Source organism: Mastomys coucha, unplaced genomic scaffold, assembly GCF_008632895.1.
Source record: "Mastomys coucha isolate ucsf_1 unplaced genomic scaffold, UCSF_Mcou_1 pScaffold15, whole genome shotgun sequence".
NCBI classification, from domain to species: domain Eukaryota; kingdom Metazoa; phylum Chordata; class Mammalia; order Rodentia; family Muridae; genus Mastomys; species Mastomys coucha.
Window position 1 is genome coordinate 19,060,813 of NW_022196897.1, and position 20,647 is coordinate 19,081,459.

Below are 20,647 nucleotides of genomic sequence, written 5' to 3' on the forward strand. Positions count from 1 at the left end.
AGGATTACAAGTTCAGGATCATCTTTGGCTGCATTTTGAGTTACATGCATGCATACATACATACATACATACATACATACATACATACGGGGGGTTAGAGAGATGGCTCAGTTGCTAAGAGCATTGACTACAATTCCAGAGGTCCTGAATTCATTTTCCAGCACCTACACGGTGACTCTAAATCATCTATAATGTGATCCTATGCCCTCTTCTGGTGTGCAGGCATACATGTAGACAGAGTACTCATGTATATAAATAAATAAATCTTAAAAAGAAAAAAAGAAGAAATGGGGGCTGTAGAGTCATGGAATGAGCTGACAAGGTGACTGATAGGAATGAAGTCTACCGAACCTGCTGGTACCTGGGAACTGTTCTGTCTTCCAGGCTAAAGGGCGCACTCCTGTTCATCACCATTGCTCTCATCGGCACTGGCTGGGCCTTCATCAAACACATTCTGTCTGATAAAGACAAGAAGATCTTCATGATTGTCATCCCCCTCCAGGTACAGGAAGCTTTGTCAGTCCTCCCTGGCTCTGGGCAGGGCTCAGCACCAGGCCTCTCTGCAGGGATTCAGCTCACAGGTTCCCAAGTTATTATTGTTATCATTGTGGGCTACGGATGGGGGCTCCTTTTCTGACTGCTGACAGACCTAAGCTTCAGGTGTGTGCTGGAAGCCCTGGTGGCCTCTTGTCTTCAGACGGGCCTGAATGCCTAGATTGTGGTTAGAGAGCTGCAGAGAACTGAAGGATGCCTCTAACATCAGTGGTTCTAACATCAGTGAGTAGACCCTGGTGCCCTGTAGTATTTTAGAACTGAGTGGCACCAGTGAGGCTTTTCCTGCAAGGTGGAGTATGAGAGTGGCTCCATAGGGCTAACATTGATTACATCACCCTGTTTTTGGAGGCTATGCTCTGAGGCCTGACTAACTAGCTCATAGCTCTTCAGGGAGGACCCATGGCTTATCTTACTCCAGTAGTCTGCAAGGTAGCAGAGCCTGGAGCTGAGGGAGGGCCACAGCCATGCTGGCTTCCTGGCTGCCGGCCACAGCCATGCCTTTCTTTGATGAGGTCAGCTCCCATTTAGACTGCAGCAGGAGTCTAAACTCGTGTGGCTCGCAGGAGAGGAAGGAAGAGTGAAATATCTGGGTCATGTCATCTCCATCATCTCTGGGGATTGATTGGCTACTTTCAGCATTCAGCAAGCAGCATGGACTAGCACGAGATCAGTGACATAGACCAGTCGGTATAGGTTTTCAATGAGGAATAATCACGCAGAATGATTGGAAGAGCCTTATAATAGAGATGGGCTTGGTTGGATATTTAAGAAAAAGAATGTGGGGCTGGCGAGATAGCTCAGCGATTAAGAGCATTGACTGCTCTTCTGAAGGTCCTGAGTTCAAATCCCAGCAACAATATGGTTGCTTACAATCACCCGTAGTGAGATCTGACACTCTCTTCTGGTGCGTCTAAAGACAGCTACAGTGTACTTACATATAATAATAAATAAATCTTTTTTAAAAAAAGGAAAAGGGGGCTGGAGAGATGGCTCAGCAGGTAAGAGCACTGACAGCTCTTCCAAAGGTCCTGAGTTCAATTCCCAGCAACCACATGGTGGCTCACAACCACCTTTAATGAGATCTGATGCCTTCTTCTGGTGTGTCTGAAGACAGCTAAAATGTAATTATTTACAATAATAAATAAATCTTTTAAAAAAAATAAAAATAAAAAAAGGAAAAAAAGGAATGTGGCAGAGGAATAGCCACAAGCACCTGTGACACTGCTGTCAGAGGGGACACATATGCTGAGGCCTTCTGCTGACCAAGCCACCATGGCCACCTCTAGGCAGATGGAGGCTTCAGAGCATGGCCTCCAAACACAGGGCATATGTGACAGAACCTGAGCTCTCTTTCTAACTGTGGGCATTGCTCGTAGTGTCCCTTCTGACAGATTTGGGCTTTTGGTCTGTTAGTTCCTCCCCAGCCTGAGCTGGGGTGTGATGGAGACCTCTGTTCTCCTCAGGCCTTTGAATGGTGACTACACAAGGCCACACTGAATGTTCCCCTACTGAAATATGGATGCTTGAAACTGAAGATAAGGATGTTAGTATTTAGACAATGGGACTGCTCTGAAAGGGCTTGACCTAAGTCTAAACAACTTCCTTTTGCCTTGGGGAGTACCAGAAAGTTTCTTTTTCTCCTCTTCTTCATCCTCTTCCTCTTCCTCCTCCCCCTCCTCCTCCTTCTTTCCTTTGTTTTTCTTTCCTTTATTTTGCTTGGTGTAAAACCCAGCTCCTTGAACAGGCTAGGTAGGCACTCTGCTGAGCAGGAGAGAGTAACATGGTGTTGAAGAACACTGTGGGGAATGGCTCAGCACTGCTTCTGATAGAACAGTCTATCTTTCATGCAGACTGAATTGAGGTCCAAATGGAATAGGGGTTTGTGTTTCTAGACTAGGCCAGCAAACCTAGCCATCATCCCACTCCGAGCTGAGCTGGGGTTATAATTGTGTTCAGAACACCTGGTTTGTTAAATGGATGCTAGGATCCGACCTCTGATCCTCATTATTGCTTGGGAGGCAGGCTTAGCTGCTGTATGCTCTCTCCAGCCCCAACATGACTCATCTTTATTTCTGCACCATAGATCATGGTATTCACTGAAAGGAAATACTATAAATCATAAACTTCCTGATGCACAGTGGGGTCTCATTTAAGTCACTTGAAAGCGTGTCCATAATCCACTAAGAGCCCACGGACAGGGCTGAAAGTACAAGGCAAAGCCTTAATGTGGAATTAGAAACAAGACATGGAAGCAGATGAGCCTCAGGAGGACCTGTGCTAGCAAGCCCCTTCGAGGACCAGAGCAATCTCTGAAATCTGCACTTCTTGCTACTCTGACCTCTGGTCTCAATATCAGCTACTTAGAATTATTGTTCCTGAGGACCAAGAATTCTTAGGAAGAATGGGGCCTGAGGAGTTTTGACATCCTAGCTATGAGGGATATAAAGTGCCACCTGTCCAGTAGCTTTTGGGACTGCCTGAGGCTTGGGTGCCCCAGAGCAAAGTGTTTCCATTACCCACTGTTACATGCTACCCCAAACGTGAGGATTTCAGGAAACACTAAGCAGGAAATCTCAATTTCTGAGGGCTAGGGTGTCTTGATTTCGTAGGCCTGACCTAGGATCTGGCATGCTTGCAGTTTGTTGGTTACTGGGGTCTGGGATATATAGTCTTTTTTTTTTTTTTTTTTTTTTTTAAAGAAAGAGCTAGATACATTTTTTTTTTTTTAAAGAGCTATTTATTTATTTTATGTAAGTACACGCTTGCTGTCTTCAGATACACCAGAGGGGGTCTGATCCCATTACAGCTGGTTGTGAGCTACCATGTGGTTGCTGGGAACTGAACACAGGACCTCTGGAAGAGCAGTCAGTACTCTTAATCACTGGGTTATATAGTCTTCACAGAGTCTCTGTCCTAGGCTGGGAATACCTGATCGGATAGTGAGGCTCCTTGAGTTTCTGTTCTTCATGTGGGTTCTCCATGGCAGTTTAAGGGAGCCTTATAAGAAGGCTTGAGGTTCTACAGATCCCAGCAAGGTGGTTGAGTAGGGAGGCAGGGCAGAAGGAATCTCTACCCACTTTGGAAATCACATGGCAACATAGATAGTTCTCAGGCCCGACAGGTTCAGGCTCCAGCAAGCTAGGAGGCAAGGTTTTCAGGGAGCTTGTGGGTCTGACAGTATTGCTGCAGCCACAGGCTCAGCACAGGTGAGGTGAGGTGAGGTGAGGTGAGGTGAGGTGAGGTGACATCCTACTGGGGCCACTGTCATAACAGCACTCATGCTTTGAGTCTCATGCTTGTAGGTCCTGGCGAATGTGGCCTACATCATCATAGAGTCCACTGAAGAGGGCACGACTGAGTATGGCCTGTGGAAGGACTCTCTGTTCCTGGTTGACTTGCTGTGCTGTGGCGCCATCCTCTTCCCAGTGGTGTGGTAAGCAAACTTTGAGCAGTGTGTGCAGAGTCACAGGGTAGCTCTTTTTATAAGACTGCCCTGTGGACCCCAGGCTCCCTAGATAACTAGCTCAGGGTGGGATTCTGGGACTCCAATACCCGAGGCCTTTGCTACTGAGAGTTACCCAAGGGACTCCTGTAGAGCTGGTCTGGACATAGGCCTCAGGGCCCAGTGGTCATGTTAAGTGTCAGCCAGAGTTTGATAAGGGCTGAGTAGAATTATTAGATGGAAAATGAGAACATACGCTCACATAAATTACTGGTAGTTCTTAGGCCACCCGGGTTTTGGGCTTTAGCTTGCTCTGATCCAGACATGGCAGGCTTCCGCCCTTGCTTTGATTGTGCGTTAAAGTTGTCATTGCCATGCTCTGTAGAAGAGAGGCCTTGTGAAGTCATGGCAGAGAGATGCAGATTGCTGTTTTAGTGCAGTCACATAGACAGAACAGGCTGGTGATGGCGCATCTCCCATTCATCCTTGGTGTCTGGTCACTGCTTCTCCAGCACTTTTCACGCTGAGTTAATGTTGAGGAGTGAGATGCGGTCTTTGGCAATGCTCATGCCTGTAAGTCAGTGCTTTCTAGGATCCTAAGGTTGTCTGGTGTGTTGTCCAGCCACTCTGATTTTTCTTGGTTGTAGGTAGAATCACCCTCCCGACTGGTGCCAGAATAGAAGAGAGCTAGGAGGCCTGTGGGCTGTAGTCCCGGTGGCAGAGTACTTGCCTCCTAGCTTGAAGTCATGGATTCCTTCCCCCAGCACAACATAAACATGGCAGGGAATTTCATGCTGGAATTTCAGCATGGAGGAAGTCGAGGATAAGTTCAAGATCATCCTCTGCTACATAACTGTTTTGAGACCAGCCTGGGCTATATGAGATCCTGTCTCAAAAAAGAAATTAGGTGCTGCCTTTGAATCCCCTGAGCCACGAGGAGGGGTTAAGTTGCAGTACCATAGCAGTTGCTGGCACATAACTGGGACTGCCTGCTCATTGCAGGCGGCCCTAAGAGAGAAAAGAAATGGGGTAAGACCATGATCATGCAGACTCCCAGCTGCACTGCTGTCCTCCCTGCAGCAGGCAGCTCAGGCATCTACCCAGAGTAGTCTGTGCTGTCGCTGGGTAGTGAAGACCTTGTTGGGAGCAGGAGTTAAATCCTGCCCCTAATGTCTGCAGTTTTTCAAATACTGAAGTACAAGGGACAGTGAGTATTGTCTCACTTTTCTACTGCTATGATAAGACGCCATGACCAAAGCAATGTATAGAAGAGTTTATTTGGGAGTTATGGTTTAAGAGAGTTAGAGACCATGACCACCATGGCTGGGAGCATGGCAGCAGGCAGGCAGGCATGGCACAGGAACAGTGCTGCGACCTTAATGTCTTGCTCTGTAAGTAGAAAGCAGAGAGCACTAACTCAACCTTAAACCTATGTGATGCCTCCCAGAGCGGCACCATCGGGAGGTATGGCCTTGTGGAGGAAGCCTACTTTGGGGGTGGGCTTAAGACCTCTTCCTGACTGGCTTTGGATCAAGATGTAAAACTCTCAGCTCCTTCTCCATCACCGTGTCTGCCTGGACACTGCCATGCTTCCTGCCTTGATGGCAATTGACTAAATCTCTGAACCTGTAAGCTAGCCTCGATTAAATGTTGTCCTCTATAAGAGTTGCCTTGGTCGTGGTGTCTCTTCACAGCAATGAAACCCAAAACTAAGACAGCCTACTTCCAATGATACACCCACTTCAAGAAGGCCACACACCCTAATCCTTCCCAAACAGTTCCACCAGCTGGAGACACAGCATTCAAGTATGAGTCTATGGGGGAGCATTCTTATTCAAACCACCATAAGCATAAGAGCCACCAGTGGTCATTTCTTGTCACTTGATCCAGCACTGAACAGGTGCCTAATGGCAAGATCCCTTATGGTGCACATTCTGAAAATTGCCACAAGAGATGAGATTTTAATAAATATAGAGGAAACAGCATCAGTGGGCCACTGAGATGGAGTTTTATCCCTGGGACTCACATGGGGAAAGGAGAAAACCAATACCAGCAAGTTGTCCTCTGCCTTCCACACATGTGTGTGCACACACATACACATTGATTTAAATACAAATAAATAGCACTATTAAATTTTTGAAATACTTGATTTGGCCAGCCTTGGTTCAGCACTATCATAAATCACCTTTATGCTAATAGCATTGATGTGTTCATTTCTCATGAAGTTGGGGGAGTACTGAGGTATTTTACTGAGGCTTTGAAGTGGTTTATCCATAGATAAGAGGGTCAACTTTAGAACAGGAGCCCTGCCTGTGGATCCCTGGCTCGCTTCCCCTGCACTTCCTTGTCTGTCTACTCAATGCAAGCTTTCCCCTGTGGCTGTGAGCTGTATGTACAGCTCCAAGTCTTTCTTATTTTATGTTTTGTTCTTTGAGCAGGGATTCACTGTGGAGCTCTGTCCAGCCTGATGCTCACTATTAGCCTAGGGTGGTCTTGAACTCTCAGCAGGCGTCCTGTGTCAGCCTCCTGAGTGCTGGGATTGCAGGCTTGCACCACAGTGCCTGTCTTCAAGGCATCTTTAATAATGTTAATGTCCCCTGCCTAGACCATAATGATGGTGATTAGTTATTAGAGACTGACCTTTTCTAGGTCTATGAATCTTACCAAGTGCCGTGAGTTCATGTCAAGCCCCAGATCTTCACAGCTTCTAGGAATCAGCAGTGACTTTCTCTTGGGTCCTTTTCCCTGCCTGGCAGTGCTACTCAGTGCTGCTTGGCTTCTGAAGGGCAGGAGTGGGGGTGGGGGGGGTGAGAACAGAATTAAGTGATGGTGTTTCTCTCTCCTTTCCTGCTGGCCCTGATTCTGCCAGCAGAGGGCATCTCCCCTCAGCCTGAGCACCATAAATGGCCAAGTGTGGACTGACGCAGGTCTCTTGTTTTAAGGAGGGGGCTGTCTAGTCATCTGGTCCAAATCCTTTGGTTTATAATGGGGCTTGGGCCCCAAGCTTCTAGACCCATAAATAGAAGAGAATGCAGGCTCGCCCACTAACCTTTGTCTCCACATGGTTATTTTTAGGTCAATCAGGCATTTACAAGAAGCCTCCGCCACAGATGGAAAAGGCAAGTGTCTGCTGCTCCCTGTGCTCCTCGGGCTGCACTGACATTCACCCTGACAACTGGGATAGGATCGGGGACAGGATAGGCAGGGTTGGGACTCACTCTGGGGGGGCAGCTGGTGCTGAGTTCCAGGGAGCACTGGGGCAACAGCCGTGTGTCGCTTCTGTTGTCCATTATGATTGTGATCTTTACTTATTTTTTTAATTACTAAAAAATTTTGTGGGTTTTTTTTTTTTTTTTTTTTTTTTTTTTTTTGGTTTTTCAAGACAGGGTTTCTCTGTGTAGCCCTAGCTGTCCTGGAACTCACTCTGTAGACCAGGCTGGCTTCAAACTCAGAAATCTGCCTGTCTCTGCCTCCCAAGTGCTGGGATTAAAGGCATGCGCCACCATCGCCCAGCGTGTTTTTTTTTTTCAAGACAGGGTTTCTCTGTTCTAGAACTTACTCTATAGATCAGGCTGGCCTCAAACCCAGAGATCCATCTCCCTGCTGAGATTAAAGGCATGCACTCCTATGCCTGGTCCAAGATCTTCACCTTTCAAAACCAAATCCAATAGGAAATCTTGTGTCAGGAGGGAGTATTGGGGTCTGAGAAAGGTCGGAGAGCAGTGGTCTGTGGGAATACTGGGTCTGGAGGTGGAGGTAGCGGTGTGCAGCTGCCTTCTGGCTACTGCAGCACAGTGCCAGCCTGTGATTCTTTGAAGTGAGAGACTGGCTCGGCCAGTAAGCCTCTGCATTGCCTGGTGTCCAGCACTGTGCTCTAATGACTGCAGGCAAGCTTGCCTTTCCACCTGTGTCGAGATGCACAGCAGAGAATGACCTGTGTGTTTCTGGTCTACACCAGTCTGCAGAGTGGCCCACAGGGTGGAAGAACAGCTCTTGGAACACATGAAATTGTCCCCCCAGCTGCATTCCAGAACTTAACCACTGAGAAGTTGTTTTTGTTGTTGTTAGAAAAGTATGGATTCATTTTAGACTATGGAAAACATATTAGCTATAAGTTATTTTATAGGTTTGATAACTTATATCACTTTCACTTTCGGAGTTGTGTGGTGGTTTTGGTGTTGAGATGAAGAACAACGTGTACATTACCAGTAAGCTGCCTCCCCACCCCCGCCCCACAATGTCCAGGGGACTCCTGGCTTTGAGGGTTCAGTTCTCTTCAAGACCTGTCTATGCTCACTGGGTATTTATGTTTTATTCAGCTTGGGCCCAGAATAGCCCATACAGCTGTCCAGGCTTCTGCAACACTGGGCAGCCCTGTATAGGAGACGCTCACTGCCCTGGTTGAAGCCTAGTCAGAACCCAGTGGTCTCCACAGATGCCCAGGGCCAGCTTTTGTTCTCTCTAGTGTTGAGATAAGGCCTTTCTGGCCTGCCTTTCTCTTCCTTCCAAGGGCTTTGGCACCCCCTCCCCCAATCAGCAGCTGCAACACAGGCAGTTTATTTGGGCAGCACACCTGTGACTTCTAAGACCTTGCCACCCCCTGCAGTGGGCAGAAGAAACCTGGTGAGGAAGCTCTATGTTCAGGAGTGTTCTGAGCCCGTTGTTGTTATTGTATGTACGTTATTTTAAAAGGTGACATTGCTTTTATAACTTAATGTGTAGGGGTTTTTCTCAGTGTATTAAAATGAGATTTTATTTATTCATTCATTCATTTCATGTGTGCATTGTTCTGCTTGCATATAGCTATACAGACAGCTGTGAACCACTGTGTGGGTGCTGGGAATTGAACCCAGGTCCTCTTGGGGAGCAGCCAGTGCACAGAACTGCCGAGCCACCTCTCCAGCCCCGGTTTCTTTTTGTGTTTTTGTTTTTGTTTGCTCTTTGAGGCCAGCCTCACTAGATAGCACTGGCTGTCCTGGAACTCACAGAAGTCCTCCTTTCTCATGTTACCTTTCTTCTTGCATGTTTTGGTGTTTCTAAATTAAGATCTTATAGGCAGTGCTCCCCAGGTGGAAAGTTCTGCCTGATTATCTCCTAGGCTTTGTGGTCCCTGGTGATGGCCTTTGGCCCTTTTTTTACCATCTTTCGATGCTTGTCATTCTAGCCTCTGCTCATTTTGCTGTCCCCACTTTGTCCTTCATCTTGTCCTGGGTGTGACTGGAGATGGGTCTGTGATGATTCATCCACAGTGCTCTTAGTTGAGGATGGCAAGAACGAGCTTAGCCTTGGATAGACGACACGGCAGATCCTGCAATGAAGACAGTCTGCAGAAATGAGTTATCTTTTTGTCTAACCCAGTGGATCCCAACCTTCCTAACGCTGCCACTCCTTAATACAGTTCCTCATGTTGTGGTGACCCCAACCATAAAGTAATTTTTTTGCTACTTTATAACTAATTTTGTTGCTGTTATGAATTGTAGTGTAAATACTTGTGTTTTTAGATGGTCTTAGGTGACCCATGTGAAAGGGTTGTTTAATCCTCAGTGGGGTCAGGACCTAACAGCTTGAGAACTGTTGGTGTAGATCAAGGTCACATGAGGTTGTTCTTATGTCTTCCACTGGGTGGCAGTATGTTACTTCTGTATTTGTAAAAGCGATCTTGCATCCCATCCTAGGAGTTGCTTCTCCTATCTCAGCCTCTCTATTAGTAGTATTGTTTATTTCATGTTTTTACACTATACTATGTTTTTCAGAACAGCTTACGTATTTTAAAAGTATTTATATACCCAAAAGAAATGTAGAGAATTAAATTGGGAGGGGGCTTGTAAGAGAACAACAAAGACTGAGACTGAATGCTTTGCTTGACAATTGTAACTCTTGTATCAAGTTACCACAGTAAGAGCCAAGATTTTAAGCTTTACTAAATACAAAACAAACAAACAAACAAACAGAAACACTTTATATACTTGATACTCTTCCCTTGGGTGCAGAAGTGTTACCAGTGATGTCTGTGCAGGATCAGAGCTGCAGCCCCTACCACAGCAACAGAACAGAACAGAACCTCTTGTCCAGAAGAAAGGCGAGTGACAGAATGGGAGAGTCTTCTCTACAGGGTGTTTTTGAGGTGACCTATAAGTGTGCACTTTACTCTGTTCTTTGAAAAACAACTTCCAGAGTCAAAGAAGCCATGTTCCCACAGAGGAAGTTCCCACAGAGAAAAGCACAGGGCCCAGCATACTGGGCTAGCAGGCCAGGGTCAGTGTCACCACAGTATGGCCCTGCCTACGGGGCAGCCACTGGTTACTGGTTCTTAGTATGTGTTGGGTCCTCCTGCCCTTTGGCCACTCTCTGTGGGTCTTGCCTGTCGTAGAGGCAGCCACCCATGGGGAGGTCTGTTAAGGGTGTGGAAGTCCGGGGTCAGTTGGAGCCTGGCGATTCACTTTCTCTTCTCAGCTCTTCACTCATCACCTTGTCCCCTGACCTTCACCATGACTCGGGCTTGTGTAGGTGCAGTGAGGCTGAGCAAGCATGAAAATGCTGCTGAACGTGGCTTTTGGAGAGTATTGGTTGGATCATGTACACCTCATCTCTGGAGTCTCTTTGGCTGAACTTGAAGCAGCACCGAAGAAAGCATTAAGGAGAAGCTGCCCAAGCCTGCCCTTTTCTTTCCCATTGCATGCCAAAGCTTCTCTCAGTTTATAGCTTTGAGGCGCCCGGGTGAGGCTCAAAGCTCTCTGTGCTTTGGTGCTTTCCTCTGTGCAGTGGCTCTCTGTGCTCCAGCTTCCAACTGTGACCTGCTGGCTGCTTGGCCCTGGAGCCTGTAGGGCTCTTTCTCACTCCAACTCTCTCTCTGGCATCATGACCTTATAGCACTGGCTTAGGGGTATGCTGATTACTTGACTGATAGGCTCTACCTCTAGTCATCCTTTGTTTTGCCTTTTGTTTCTGAGAGAAAGGCAGAAGAAGTATTCTAAAGAGCCTGCCATCTTATATCTACTTCAGAAACGTATGGTGATGGGAGAACTACAGGCTGATGGAGGCATTCTGAGCAGCCTCTTCATAGAACACAGTTTGAACACTGTGTCAGAGCTCTTTGGGTCCCAGTGGCTTCATAGCCATATTTGTAGAGTCTGAGTTATTGCTCTACTGCTGTGAAGAAGCACCATGCCACAAGAACTCTTAGAACAGTGTTTAATTGGGGGCTTGCTTACAGTTTCATCATGGAAAGGCACATGGTGGCAGGCTTGGCAGCATGGTGCTGGAGAGCTACACCCTGATCTACAAAGAGAGAGAGAAGTGTCTAGTCTAGGCCTGGCATGGGCTTTAAAAACCTCAAGGTCCTCTTGCCAGTGACACACTACCTCCAACAAGGCCGAGGTGATAGGAGCCTATGGGGCCGTTCTTTTTTTCTTTTTTTTTTTCTTTTGGTTTTTCGAGACAGGGTTTCTCTGTATAGCCCTGGCTGTCCTGGAACTCACTCTGTAGACCAGGCTGGCCTTGAATTCAGAAATCCACCTGCCTCTGCCTCCCAAGTGCTGGGATTAAAGGCGTGGGCCACCACTGCCCAGCCGTTCTTACTCAACACCACAAGTAGCTCAGCTCCCTGGGGTGCAGAAGTGTTACTAGTGATGTCTGTGCAGGATCAGAGCTGCAGCCCCTGCCACAGCAACTACCATGTTCTTTTATTTATAAAATATAAACAAAATATAAATTTTATTTTGTTTTATGCTTGAGTATTTTGGCTGTGTATATGTATATATACTAGGTGCATGCCTGGTGCCCTGAGGCCAGAAAGGGCATTGGCTCCCCTAAAGCTCTGGTTTACAGACTGAGCTGCCACACAGTTGCTGAGAATCAAACCCAGCTCCTCTCGAAGAGCAATGAGTGCTCTTACCCTCAGAGTCATCTCTCCAGCCAGGCCACCAAGTTGTTCACTGGCACCTGCTTGTGGGGTGAGGCAGGTTTATGTTCTCTTAGAGTGTCTGTGACGATTTAGCAAGTGTTTGTGTCACCCCAGAGTGGAAAGTAGAAAGTACATTTGGTCCTGCAGTATAGTGGGTCATAAGCCATGTGTCTCAAAAAAGGACAGCTGCTGGGTCTGTGTTTATTGCCAGGACACAACCTGTACTTTTGAGTATAGAGTAAAGCATAGGAAAGCTCACTGTAGCCATGTGAGCAAGAGTGTCCTAGTTCTTTTTTTGTTTGTTTGTTCGTTTTTTTGTTTTTTATTGCAGTATGATGAGAAAAGTTACATGATTTCAATTTATTTGAATTTGTTAACATTTAAAAACATATTTTAAGTAAAATAGAATTAAATCACATTCTTGTTTTCCTTTTGTACCCCAACTCCTCCGAGATCCCCCTTCAATACCTACAATATCTTTTTTTGTCATATTCTTTAAAATTTATAAAACATTATAACAATAAAAATGAGTATTATAAAAATTGTTTGTTCTAAAACAACAATCAATTTAACAGTCTTATATAGATGCTTGTCTATGGCAGTACTAAAAATACAAATGTTTTTCTCAATATAAATTTTAAATAACTCCAAACGTATTTTAAGTGAACATAAATATATAAAGTGTTGTTTGTTTGTTTTGTATTTAGTAGAGCTTAAAATCTTGGCTTTTACTGTGGTAACTTGATACAAGAGATACAAATGTCAAGCAAAGCGTTCAGTCTCAGTCTTTGTTGTTCTCTTACAAGCCCCCTCCCACTTTAATTCTCTACATTTCTTTTGGGTATATAAATACTTTTAAAATATGTAAGCTGTTCTGAAAACCATAGTATAGTGTAAAAACATGAAATAAACAATACTACTAATAGAGAGGCTGAGATAGGAGAAGCAAGATCTCAAGACTATTATATTGTACACAGCAAGACACTGTCACGAACAAACAAGCTGAAAGTGTATATGGATTGTATAATATTGGACCTATTTCTCCAATTACCAAATTAGAGAGACCATTGGATGACAATCAACAAATTTCTAACTCCTCATGTTTTTGGATTTTAGTCGATTAGGATATGTTGGTAATATTAATTTTCATATTAAGATATTAATAAAAAGTAATTGTTACTTTCTGTTTTTGTTGTAAGAGGTGGAATTAGGTTTGTGTGGATTTGTTGAAAGATTACTTTCTTGTTTCTTCTAGGGTGTAGTTTTGCTCCTTATGTTGATGTTTTCCATCTATTATCCTTTGTAGGGCTGGATTTGTGGAAAGATATTGTGTAAATTTTGTTTTGTCATGGAATATCTTGTTTCCTTTATCTATGGTAATTGAGAGTTTTGCTGGGTATAGTAGCCTGGGCTGGCATTTTGTTCTTGTAGGGTCTGTATGACATCTGCCCAGGATCTTTTAGCTTTCATAATCTCTGGTGAGAAGTCTGGTGTAATTCTGATAGGCCTGCCTTTATATGTTACTTGACCTTTTTTCCCTTACTGCTTTTAAAATTCTTTCTTTGTTTAATGCATTTGGTGTTTTGATTATTATGTAACTGGAGGAATTTCTTTTCTGGTCCGGTCTATTTGGAGTTCTGTAGCCTTCTTGTATGTTCATGGGCATCTCTTTCTTTAGGTTAGGGAAGTTTTCTTCTAAAATTTTGTTGAAGATATTTACTGCCCCATTACCTTGGGTGTCTTCACTCTCTTCTATACCTATTATCCTTAGGTTTGGTCTTCTCATTGCATCCTGGATTTCCTGCATGTTCTGGGTTAGCATCTTTTTGCTTTTTGCATTTTCTTTGTTGTGTCAATGTTTTCTATGGTGTCTTCTGCCCCTGAGATTCTCTCTTCTATCTCTTGTATTCTGTTGGTGATGCTTGCATCTACGACTCCTGATTTCTTTCCTAGGTTTTCTATCTCCAGGGTTGTCTCTCTTTCTGATTTCTTTATTGTTTCTATTTTCCATTTTTAGATTCTGAATGGTTTTACTCATTTCCTTTACCTGTTTGCTTGTGTTTTCCTGTAGTTCTTTAAGTGATTTTTGTGTTTCCTCTTGAAGGGATTCTAGCTGTTTACCTGTGTTCTCCTGTATTTCTTTGAGGGTGCTATTTATGTCTGTCTTTCTTTTTTTCTTTTTTCTTTTTTTTTGGTTTTTTTGAGACAGGGTTTCTCTTTGTAGCCCTGGCTGTCCTGGCACTCACTCTGGAGACCAGGCTGGCCTCAAACTCAGAAATCTGCCTGCCACTGCCTCCCAAGTGCTGGGATTAAAGGCATGTGCCACCTCTGCCCGGCTTATTTATGTCTTTCTTAAAGTCCTGTATCATCACCATGAGAACTGATTTTATATTTGAATCTTGCTTTTCCAGTGTGATAATGTGTCCAAGACTTGCTAAGGTGGGAGTATTAGGTTCTGATGATGCCAAGGAACCTTGGTTTGTGTTACTTATTTGCTATGGTGGGAGTATTAGGTTCTGATGATGCCAGGTAACCTTGGTTTGTGGTGCTTATATTCTTATGCTTGCCCTACATCATCTGGTTATCTCTAATACTACCTGCCCTTGCTAAATCTGACTGGAGCCTGTCCTTCCTGTGATCCTGGTTGTGTCTGAACTCTTCAGAGTCAAGCTGTCTCTGGGATCCTGTGACCCTGGGCTTGTTAGAGCAACTGGGAGTGGAGTTTCCTCTGGGTGTTTTGGGACAAGTACAGAGTTTGCACCCAAGGTCTGCTCAGGGTACCATCCAGTCCAGACAGACCAGAAGCAACCCGAGCCACTGGGCTGGCAGAGTTCCTGTGTTCCTGGTCCCACTGGTCCCAGTTACTCCTGGTATTGGGACAGATAGATGTTGTGTCCTCCTCACCTTTGATCCTGGACATGTTAAAGCACCTGGGAGTGGAGTTTCCTCTGGGTGTTGTGGGACTGGCTGCGGAGCTTGCGCCCAAGCTCTGCTTAGGGCACAGGCCGGCCCAGACAGACCAGAAGCAACCCTGTGTCCTAGTTCTTAAAACCCTCAAGGACATGCAGAGGGGACACACCAATGTGGACCTGTTTTAGAAATGCTTCAGTGTCTGAGAGAGCAGTGATGTTCGCTGAAACAGTGTGCTCCACCTGATACATGACATCACACTGTGTTCACCTGGCAGGTGACGTCACAGGCAGGCAGGCAGCAGGGGCAAAGCCTCAAAAATCTGGGCCTGTGAAAATTAACAGCACCAAGGTATTCCTTGCTACAGGACACTTGTGTTTATTTCCAATGTCTGCTAGCTTCAGTTACTTCCTGGCAAGGTGTTTTACTTGGGTGTGTTCATGAGAAGCCTGCAGGATGCACCATAATGGTGACTGTGCAGTGCCGTGTTTCTGTTTCTTCTTGAGTCCCTGCAGGGGCTGCTTCTCAGCCCTTGTCTGGACAGTAGATCTGTTGGAGGGTTTTGAAAGATACAGACCTCGTTTGTCTATTAAGTTGTTTGTATTTCATTCCAGGCTCTCTGCATGTATGTGTACACTATGACATGCAGGTGGAGACTATTAAGATCCCCTCAGTTATCAGTTCTGTGTACCCCACACTGGGGATCTTCACCTGCCACTCGCTGGAGTAGCACTCTGGGATGCAGATGGGCAAGTGACTACATGAGCTTTCATGTGTTCTGGGGACTCTGACTGCATGGCTTCCTGCTTGTTCAGTAGGTGCTTTACCCACTGAGCTTGGGTGTTTGTCATTTTTGAGTCAGGATTTTGCCCTAGCCCAGACCAGATCTCACTCTGTAGCCCAGGCTGGTCCAGAACTCATGATGATCCTCTACCCAGCCCCACAAGTGCTGGGACTACAGGTGTGAGTTCTGTATCTGGCTGTGTGAAGCTTTCTGTGTGATTTGTGGAGCTCGTCCACTAAGCCCCCTTGGCAGGAAGACTGTCCTCCTGTGCTGTGATTCAAATAGGAGCACACCAATGGAATTACAGTGTGTAACTCCCTGGCTTGCTCTTTCCTCGGGAAACTTAAGGAAGCGTTTGTTCACCTGAATTGGAGAGGTCCAGGAAACCAGAGGAGCAGTTCATCCCAGTGTTGGGAGCTGCACAGAGGAGCGTGAGTGGCTTGCAGGCAGGCAGGCGCTTTGTTTATGCCTCACTTAGGGAGAGAAGAGGCCTCGTGCCCTCCACATGAGAGTCACACAGGCCATCACTGCTTTGTGTCACAGCGAAGGTTGTTTCCAGCCCAGAGGAAACCTTGCCCCTCCCAGGACTGTGTCCCAGAACAGTCACTGTCAGCTTTACGTGGCCTGTAGCCCGTGATGTCTCACTCTCGCTGTGCACTGCACCTCCACTGGGCCGCACCTCATACCATCTCTGCTCTGCTCGTTTCTGCTGCTATAAACTTGAACTGTAGTTGAGCGTCCAGTTCTGTGGTGTTCTGTACTTGGGTCCCACGGTTGTTGGCCATCAGCACCATCCATCACCAGTTCTCTTAAGTTCCCAAGCTGAAACTGCCTGCCCCCTACTCTTCTCATCCTGGCTCCTGACAGAATGCCCCCTCCCCCTCACACACACTTCTGCCCTTATAATTTGGCTGTTCCACGGCCCCATGTTAGTGGTATCTGCACTTTTTGTATCCAGTTTGTTCCACTCAGCAAAATGTCCTGAAGTCGGTCCATGTTGTAGGCAGGCCTGAATTTCCTGGCTTTTTAATGCTGAATGATACTGCATGCTGTGTATGTGCAGTTTTCTCACCACCCATGTGTCAGGGGCCCTTGAGTATGACGAATGATGCTGCTGTGAACTTGGGTGCACATACATACACATTCAGAGACAGACGAGCTGCATAGGGAGGACTGGGGCAACAGCCGTGTGTCACTTCTGCTGGCTGTTGTGATTGTCACCTTACACACACTCTTCAGATCTACTGTGTCGTATCTGCTCAAAAGTGGCATTTCTGAACCTCACAGTGCTCCTGTGTCTGTCAGCCACAGTGTCGGCCAGTAAACAGTTCTTGGTAGGACTCCATGTTGGATTGTAACTCTCATCTCATCACCAGCACCTTCACCTCTAGGTTTTTTGGTTGTCAGAGATTGAACAGCAGCTCTCCGTGCTCAGCACTCGCTCGACAAGTTTACATCCATAGCCTGTTTGCCATATGGTCTAGTTTCCTCCTGTTGCTGTAAAAAAATACCCTGGGTGTTTAGGGTAGAAAGGAAATACAGGTTTATAGTTCTAGGTTATAGTCCATTACTGGGGAGAGTCAAAGCAGGAATTTAAAACATAGTCACACTGAAAAGCAGAAAGAATCAACACATAGATTCTTTTTTTAAAAGATTTATTTATTTATTATATGTAAGCACACTGTAGCCGTCTTCATACACACCAGAAGAGGGTATCAGATCCCATTACAGATGGTTGTGAGCCACCATGTGATTGCTAGGACTTGAACTCAGGACCTTCGGACACTGAGCCATCTCTCCTGCCCCACATAGATTCTTGCTTGCTCAGTCTCAGCTAGCTTTCTTCTCTCTTACACTGTTCTGTATCTTCTGCCTAGAGAATGGTTCCTCTTAGAGTGGCTGGGACTTCCTACATCAACTATCAGTCAAGAGGTAATTGTGGCTCGCACCTTTAATCCCAGCCCTTGGGAGGCAGAGGCAGGCAGATTTGTAAGTTTGAGGCCAGCCTAGTGTACAGAATGAGTTCCAGGACAGCTAGGGCTACACAGAGAAACCCTGGCTACACAGAGAAACCCTGTCTGGAATAGAAGGGGGGGAGGGGAGAGGAGGGGGAAAGGGGGAAAGAGAGAGAGAGAGAGAGAGAGAGAGAGAGAGAGAGAGAGTATGAATTGTCCACAGGCCAACCTGATCTAGACAGTTCCCCACTGACTTTCCAGGTATCAATCACCCACAACAGATGGTTGAACCTGTCTACTTTGTGAGATTTAGAATCACCATGGAAACAAGTCTCAGGGCATAGCCCTGAGGGATTATCCACATAAGGTTAACTGAGGTGGGAAGACCCACCATTCCTGGGCTGGTTCCAGATTGCATAAAAAAGAGAAAGCAAGCCAAGCACCAGATTCATGTCTCTCTGCTTCTTGACTGTGCCTTCTCTGCTGTGACAGACCAAGCTTATCCTGGAGCAGTTGCTTTTGTTGGCTTTGTTGCAGCCATGAGACAAGTACCTACAGAGTTCTAGTGAGTGTGCAGTGCTGTTTCAGAGCCTTTCTCATGTGCATTTCTCTCAGGATCAGTGATGGCACTCCTATTTCCAGGAGCCTTTCAACCATTAGCATATCTTCTTTGGAAAGATGTCACTTCAAGTCATTTGTTCATGTTTGGATCATGATGTGTTTTGGATATGACAGTCCCTCAAGGATCTTTGTGCTGGAGCTTGGTCCCCGATGTGATGATGTTCAAGAGATGGAATATTTAGGATATGGGCCTGGTAGGAGGAGGCTGGATCCATGCAAGGGATGCCCGCCTCTTTTAGGGGAGTATGTTGTTTTCAGTTTCACAGGTACACAGTGTATGGTTTTGGTTTTTTGTTTGTTTGGTTTGTTTTTTATACTTGTTGTATTTGTGCATTTGTGCACATGTGTAGAGTTTAGAGGACAATGGGGGGAGTCACTTCTCTCCTACCATGTGGGTCATGGGGATTAAACTCAGGTCATCAGGCTTCATCAGGCTTGAGCCGTCTTGCTGGCCAGAACACTGTTAAAAGCTTGCCTGCCACCCCCTGAATGCCTTTCCCACTCTTATCACCCCACTTGGTATTGCTGCTTCCATTTTGAGTTATGTATCAGAAGGTACAGTGTCAGACTGTGGGACCCCCAGATCTAGGACCTGCAGCAGCTACCTAGCTAGCTTGCTTGCTTGTCTTCTTCTCCTCCCTCCTTCCCTCCCTCCCTCCTTCCTTCTCCTCTTTCCCTCCTTCCCTCCTTCCCTCCCTCCCTCCCCCCTCCCTCCTTTCCTTCTTTCTTTCTTTCTTTCTTTCCTTCTTTCTTTCTTTAGACTTCTGACCTCGTGCTGCACAGCTAGAGGCTGTGCGTGGCTCTGTTGTTGTTACAGGGTCTTCTGGCTTCCCTAGACAGGTTGCTGCCCTTGCACCTGTGGGCAGCCTATCTCTCTCTCTCTTCTTTTTTAAATGTATATGAGTATACTGTAGCTGTACAGATAGTTGTGAGCCTTCATGTAGTTGATGGGAATTGAATTTTTAGGACTTCTGCTTGCTCCGGTCAATCCTGCTTGCTCCGGTTAACTCTGACTGCTCAGTCCCTGCTTATTCCAGCCCAAAGATTTATTTATTATTATACATAAGTACACTGTAGCTGTCTTCAGATGTGCCAGAAGAGGGTGTCAGATCTCATTACAGGTGGTTGTGAGATTTGAACTCAGGACCTTCAGAAGAGCAGTCAGTGCTCTTACCCAATTAGCCATCTCGCCAGCCCCATGGGCAACCTATCTATTCTTCACGTATGTAGCAGAGAGCTGAGAGCACAGTGGCTGCCATTCTGGAGCTTACAGCAGAGGGAGTAGAGTGACAGGTGCCATTGGTGCACGTGTGAGGTATGCACAGAAGTTCAGATGCCCCGGAGCTAAAGTTAAGGTGTTGTAGCTGCCTAATGTGGGTGCTGGGAACTGCATCAGAGTAGTGTGCCCTTGGTGGCTGAGTGGTTTCTCCAGCTCTCACACTACTAGCCTGACTTTTTTTTTTTTTTTTTTTAAAGAAACAGGATCTCCTAGCGCCCAGGCTAGCATTGACCCAACTATATAGTCAAGGCTGACCTTGAACTTCTGACTCTTCTGCCTCTATGACACATCCCATGTGCTGGGATTATACGCATGTACCACCACACCCATTTTTATAGATGCTAAGGACCAAACCCAGGGCTTTGTGCACACTAGACCACCTTAACAACTCAGCTATATCCCCATGTTTTTATAAATAGAATTGTACTTGACGTTAGCCATGGCTGTTGATAGCTTGCTGTTCCCTGCAGTGGCAGAGCTGAGTAGCGCAGAGGTTTTTTAGATCTACAGAGTCTAACATCTGCTGCCCTGCCCTGCCTAGTATGCCATCCCAGCTACTCTAGACATCTAAGAAATGTCATATCAGGCAGTGGTGGCGCACGCCTTTAATCCCAGCACTTGGGGGGCAGAGGCAGGCGGATTTCTGAGTTCGAAGCCAGCCTGGTCTACAGAGTGAGTTCCAGGAAAGCCAGGGCTACACAGAGAAACCTTGTCTCGAAAAACCAAAAAAAAAAAAAAAAAAAAAAAAAAAAAAAAAAAAAAAAAAAAAAAAAAAGAGAGAGAGAGATGTCATATCTCAGACTACATGAGGCATGTCCTGGTAATGACTGCTAATAGGTCCTTGTACTTGAGCATAAGCCATGGCCACTTTTAAGTGGTCACTTGGTGGCCAGAACTGTGCTCTTCAAGCTTTGGGCTGCTCTGCTGTCTTACCCAGCCTGTGAAGTGAAGACTCAGCACTTTTCTTTAACCAGTTACTGTTTCGTTGGAGGATTCTGTACTTTCCTTAACTAGTTAAGGTCTTGGGGGCTGGGGGTGGGATGACACCCTCCTCTTTTTCTTAACCAGGCATTTCTGAACAAAGAACAGCTCTGGCTTTAGGGGTTTGTAAGCACGATCTTCCCCAGCACCTTCACTTCAGTGTCTCTCTGTGACAGGCTTGTCCAGCCTCAGGTTTTTTTTTTTTTTTTTTTTTTTT

The 20,647-nt window shown here is 45.9% G+C and overlaps 1 protein-coding gene and 1 non-coding gene across 2 annotated transcripts in view; both read left to right on the top strand.

The window, feature by feature from the left end:
* Gpr107 (G protein-coupled receptor 107) overlaps window positions 1–20,647 on the top strand; it is a 73,650-nt gene that overhangs the window by 35,391 nt on the left and 17,612 nt on the right. Inside the window, exons 12-14 of the mRNA XM_031369740.1 lie at window positions 385–502; window positions 3,858–3,988; window positions 7,073–7,116. Coding sequence (XP_031225600.1) covers window positions 385–502; window positions 3,858–3,988; window positions 7,073–7,116 — 293 coding nt within the window. The remainder of the gene's footprint in view (window positions 1–384; window positions 503–3,857; window positions 3,989–7,072; window positions 7,117–20,647) is intronic.
* LOC116092809 lies at window positions 4,905–5,020 on the top strand. The gene has a single exon (XR_004119505.1). It is a non-coding gene; the product is annotated as a small nucleolar RNA SNORA76 (small nucleolar RNA).